At 35.3% G+C, this 5,539-nt stretch overlaps 1 protein-coding gene across 1 annotated transcript; it reads right to left on the reverse strand.

The window, feature by feature from the left end:
* Positions 1 to 1,647: 1,647 nt before the first annotated feature.
* LOC107501197 (olfactory receptor 51B2-like) lies at positions 1,648 to 2,580 on the reverse strand. Its single transcript, XM_016127105.2, has one exon. The coding sequence runs from the start codon at positions 2,578 to 2,580 to the stop codon at positions 1,648 to 1,650; it is 933 nt and encodes a 310-aa protein (XP_015982591.2).
* Between the last annotated feature and the right edge of the window lie 2,959 nt (positions 2,581 to 5,539).

Below are 5,539 nucleotides of genomic sequence, written 5' to 3' on the forward strand. Positions count from 1 at the left end.
GAGATGTTTGGGGAAAGAGTATATATTGTAAAATAATATAATTTTATACATAATAAGATGGTATAACAATTGAATTGACTACAGTACTTTTAATATCTTCTTACATTTCTTAGATGTTTTTGTTTACACGTTCTGATGATAAGACAATTAAGATCATGGCTATTACTTTTTAAAAATAGTTTACCAGTATGAAGTTACCTTGTCTATTTTAGTGCTTCCAGGTATCAATCTAAATACACTTGTTATATTACACTTATTTGTCATGTTGCCTGACAGTTTTTTAAGTGTATTTTTTCTCTTGCTTTTAAGTTCTAGTTACATTTTCTTTTTAAAACAATTTTTAGACTGACTGGATTACACGTTAATTGGTCTAGTTAGTCTTTTCTCTCATAAAATTAATTGGAAAAATTTATTTACAGTGAGGAGAAAAAAGCTAGATGAATTACGAATGAGACCAAACATAATGGAGGATCTAAGTCAATAGTTTTCAACATTATTCTGTACATAACAATTTTCAATGAAGAAATAAATTATTTTTCAAGAGAATCTATTGGTTATAGAAAATCACTCCAAGGATCCTGGTTATGTATTAGAGACATGCATCTCATTATCGAATTTTTTAAAAATGGACTAATTGTTTATTGAATACATTGAAATTCCACTTGCCAACATATTTTCTAACATTTTGCTTAATGTGCAACATTTTCCCTAACCCTATATCTTCTTGATGCACTAATAAAATGTAGCTTTTCTTCTTATATTGCCACTGTACAAATGCTAATCATGTTAACTGCTGCAAGAAATAAAAATTCATGAGAGACCCTAAGCAAACTCCTTAAATATCTTATGTGTTTCAAGATTATAAAATTACATACAATATTTACTGAAAGCAATTTATTATTAATCCTCATTCCACAAAACAGGCAAAATGTTACCTCTGCAAAAATATTATTAGAATGTTTCCATGACTAGTATCACTTTTTTCATGAAGCATATATGTAAGGTTATGAATTACAGAACACAGAACACTCATGTATGCAAGAAATGGAACTTTATTTTACTATAGGTATTTCAGAGTCCTCGTCCCATTAGTTGGAACACATCATCAATTCATGACCTTTTCAACCATTCTGGCATCTGCTGGAATCTGAGTTCCTTGCTTAGCCTTTGGTTTGAATATCTCACTTTTATATACTTTGAATATCTCTAGTGTCATGCAGTACTAGGGATTTGTCCAAGATCTATCATTACCTCAGATGTACCATCAGGCATACAGGAAATTTTTGAATTGTTTCCACACAGTGCTAGGAACTCTGTTAAGCGGTGTCATTCCCTTTTTTAGTGTAGACTCTGCAACCATTTCAAGTCTCATTGACATTGGGTAACCATTAAGGCAAATGATTTTGTCAAAGTTAAAAATGACAGAGAAAAGCAAACCAATCTACCAACCAGAGCATCAGAGTTAAGGTCAGTGTCGTTGCTGATGTGAAGGAGATGAGAGGCTGAGAATCAGAGCAATGGCTGTATGTATTTTGAATGACAGAAATGCCAGGCCTTTTGATTCCAGTCACATTGGCATTGTACAGTTCATTCTGCCAAAAAACCTGTCTTGCAATGGGGAGAACCTCCTAAGTAAATAAATCAGGCTCAAATTCTATGAAAAGAGAAAAGACGATTGATACCATTCTGTATCTGCTTGGTCTTAATACTATAGATTATTGGATTCATAAATGGGGGGAAGAGGAAGTAAACATAGCTCATGATAATATTAACTACACGTGGCACATACTTCCCAAATCGATGAATGAGAGTCAGCCCAGTCACAGTGACATAAAAAACTAAAACACAACTGATATGGGAGACACAAGTATTTAGAGCCTTAGCCTGCTCCTTACCTGAGGCAATTCCCATGACAGTCTTAAGAATTGGAATGTAAGAGATAAGGATAAGCATAGAGTCCAAGAAACCAGTTAGTGAGACCAGGACTATAGGATAGAGTCTATTGAAGGTGATATCAGCACAGGCCATTTTGATCACATCTTGATGCAGACAGAAGGCATGGGAGAGGACATGGGATCTGCAGTAAGGGAATCTAGAAAGAGTGATGATTATGGGCACTATAAGTATAAATCCTCTCATTAGAACCCCTAGACCTATCTTCACCACCTTAGCAGTGGTGAGAATGGAGGTATATCTCAGGGGATTGCGGATGGCAATGAAACGATCATAGGCCATGATGAGCAAGACTCCAGACTCCACAATAGAGAATGAATGGATTAGATAGGCCTGGAAGTAGCAGGCTTCATGGCTAATTTCCCTGTGATCCAACCACAGAACAGCAAGTACTGTGGGCATCGTTGTCAAAGTCACTCCAAGGTCTGTGGCTGCCAATATAGCCAGAAAGTAGTACATAGGCTCATGAAGAGTGTGATCTTCTCTGATAAGAAAGAGGAGGGTGCCATTTCCGAGGAGTATGGAGACATAGATGATAAAGAAGGCTATGGAAATCCAAGGATGAAATATCTCCAGACCTGGGAAGCCAGTCAGTAGAAAAGGTGCAGCAGTGATATTGGACCACATGGCAATTCTCTGCATTGAAACAAAAAACAGTTTCTCTAAATTAGCCCTGTCCTGATCAAATATATGGTAACTGAAGGAAACTGGACTTTGGATGGTAATCACACAATAGAATATATAGATGTCAAATTATAATGTACACCTGAAAATTATATAATTATATTAACCAATGTTAATTGTATTAACCCATTCAGGGAGCCCCAAATAAGGGTGCCTGAAGTCTGTTTGAGTATCTTCTAACTCTATGGGATTTTTATATTACTAAAATTTATAGACTTTACAATTTTCTGCTTCAGGCAAGCACTGCATTTGGCTCCAGAAGACAGAAGGTAGAAAATTGGAAATGACTCTTTTTAAATTCTTAAATTGTAATGGAAGACAATCATATCCATCTTCATAACTCAGTGAAATATCAATGATATGATATTTCTTGATTTAAAAAATATATATATCATAGCTTTGTGATAAATACAGTGCATATAGTGGTAAAAAACAGATTCTACTCTTATTAAAATGACCAAAATTCAGAACACTGACAACACCAAATGCTGGTGAGGATATGGAACAATGGGAACTCTCATTCATTGCTGGTGGGAGTGCAAAATTGTACAACCACTTTAAAAGATAGTTTGACAGTTTGATACAAAGCTAAACATTCTCTTAAAATATAATCACTCACACTCCTTAGTTTACCCAAAGAAGTTGAAAATGTATGTCTACATATAATTGTCAAAAATTGGAAACAAACAAGATGTCCTTCAGTAAGTGAGTGAAAAAATAAACTGTGGTACATCCAGACAATGGGATATTATTCAGCACTAAAAGTAAATGAGTTATTAAGTCATGAAAAGACATGGAGGAAACTTAAATGCATATTACTAAGTGAAAAAAAAGCTAATGTGAAAAGGCTCCATATTGTATAATTCCAATTCTATGATATTCTAGAAAAAGCAGGGGTCTGAGACTTACTGTCAAAAAAAAAACCTGAAATATGCCAACAAAATTAATGAGTTAGGAAATAGATTCTTATCTAGACCCTTCATATAAAAGTCCAGCCCAGCTATCACCTGATTTTGGACTTAAGATATCCTAACCAAAGAATCCAATAAAACCTACCAGACTTCTGACCAATGAAACTGTGTTACTACAAATGAGTGTTGATGTGAGCAGCACAGTTTGTGGGAATTTCTTACACAGCAATAGAAAGCTAATGCAGTAGAGATGCCTATTATCCATATCTTACTACTACTAATAAATTAATATCTAGAGAGTTTATCTAGTTATTACATCAATTAGCTATTGACACGAAATTGCTCCAGGACAAAGCTCTATATATCTTTGATATCTTATACATTATACATTTATTTTTTACTCAAAAGTGTGGTTCAGCTAATTTTGGGTGGCATTGGCTGGGTATCTCTGCTGATTTCTGCCTCTCTTGCTCACGTACCTAAGATTCAACTAGAGGTCATCTCCATGTTATCATTTTCCTGCTCCTTCCTTTTTATATCTATTACACTTTTCTTGGAGTTATTGCACTCTTATCCTTCACTTTTCCCTCTGTTTCTAGCTAAATCCAAGATGACTTTTCTACACGATCCAGGCTTTAGAACAAATTAACCCAAAATGTTTTGTCTTTCACATTCCACTACCAGTCTCTCAGACCTAGTGGCTCTAATGGGCTCATTCTAATTAAAACATGGCTGTACTCTCAATCCATTACTAACATTGCTTACCTTACTGTTACATTAATACATCAGTCTTCCTGGAAGAAATGATAGATTTTGACAAATTGTGTGATCATTTATGAAATTTTAATTATCTTATACTAACACATGATTGCACAACCTAGCTAATGTGGTGATGGTTAAACTGGTTTATGTATTTACATTGACTTCCAAATATTTATTGATATGTAATTGGCTAACGTGTAAGCTGACAGATGCGATACATAAACTGCCTTTTTTCAGACAAATGTCATGTCCAGTAGAGTCACCAATAACTCAGCAACTACCTGCATATGTGGTATCTATCATCAGGTCCTCCGGACTCCATTTTTCCCCCAGTTGTGAACATAAATGACTTTTTCTTACCCATTGCAGCTTTTCTATAATGATCGTTTTCAAACTTTCATGGGATATCAACTCTTAAGGATAGGCATTGGGGTAAGAACACACACACACAAACACACACAGATACACCGACACAAACAGTTTTGTTCTATAACTTAGAATTAGTCAAATTACTGAAGGCAAAAAGGCACAAAGGAGAAGAAAGAGTTGGCATAAAGGTGACATGTGAGAGAAAGGATAATAAACACAAAGGACAGCACCAAGAGGAAGGGATGTAATAAAAAGGCCTGCATGCGTCATGAGGACCCTGCCCAGCATATTCGCTCTCAACATCAGCCTCTCTTCCTCTTCCTGCCTTTTCCAAAGAATATTTCTCCTCCAGGAAAAATATTCTTGATAGTCCTAAGCTAACAAGACAGTTTTCTAGCAGCCTTGATTATTCAGATAAGCACCCATGACAAAAATATATATATATATGTATCACTGCTTCTCTCTGAGAGTTGATATTTTCTAGAGAGTTGAACTTTCACATTGCAATCTGTTATACTGGACAGAATCCATAGAGACAAATAATAGCTTTCCTCCACTTTCTATTTACCTTCTTGCAACATCTGCATGAAGGAATAATACTCCAAGAAGAGCAGTCATCTTTATTTACTTCTATGTTATCTCCATTCTATTCTCCCACAGTCACCAGAACCTTACCTGAGGCATCAGAAATTAAGGGAAATTAAGGAAAGAAGTAATTGTTGGGTCTTGATGTAGAACCTGATGCCAATGTTATCTCTGAAGACTGATAAAGGTATTAATTGGTGAAGTTATCTGTATAGAGAAATGGTTCCCGAGGGTCACTCGGGCTACAGATAATTAGGCTTCTGGATATATTTTCC

The sequence above is a fragment of the Rousettus aegyptiacus genome, unplaced genomic scaffold (genome assembly GCF_014176215.1).
Source record: "Rousettus aegyptiacus isolate mRouAeg1 unplaced genomic scaffold, mRouAeg1.p scaffold_m13_p_5, whole genome shotgun sequence".
Classification (NCBI taxonomy): domain Eukaryota; kingdom Metazoa; phylum Chordata; class Mammalia; order Chiroptera; family Pteropodidae; genus Rousettus; species Rousettus aegyptiacus.

Coding starts and splice junctions, on each gene's coding strand:
- LOC107501197 (XM_016127105.2), bottom strand. CDS start 2,580: ATGTGGTCCAATATCACTGCTGCACCTTTTCTACTGACTGGCTTCCCA.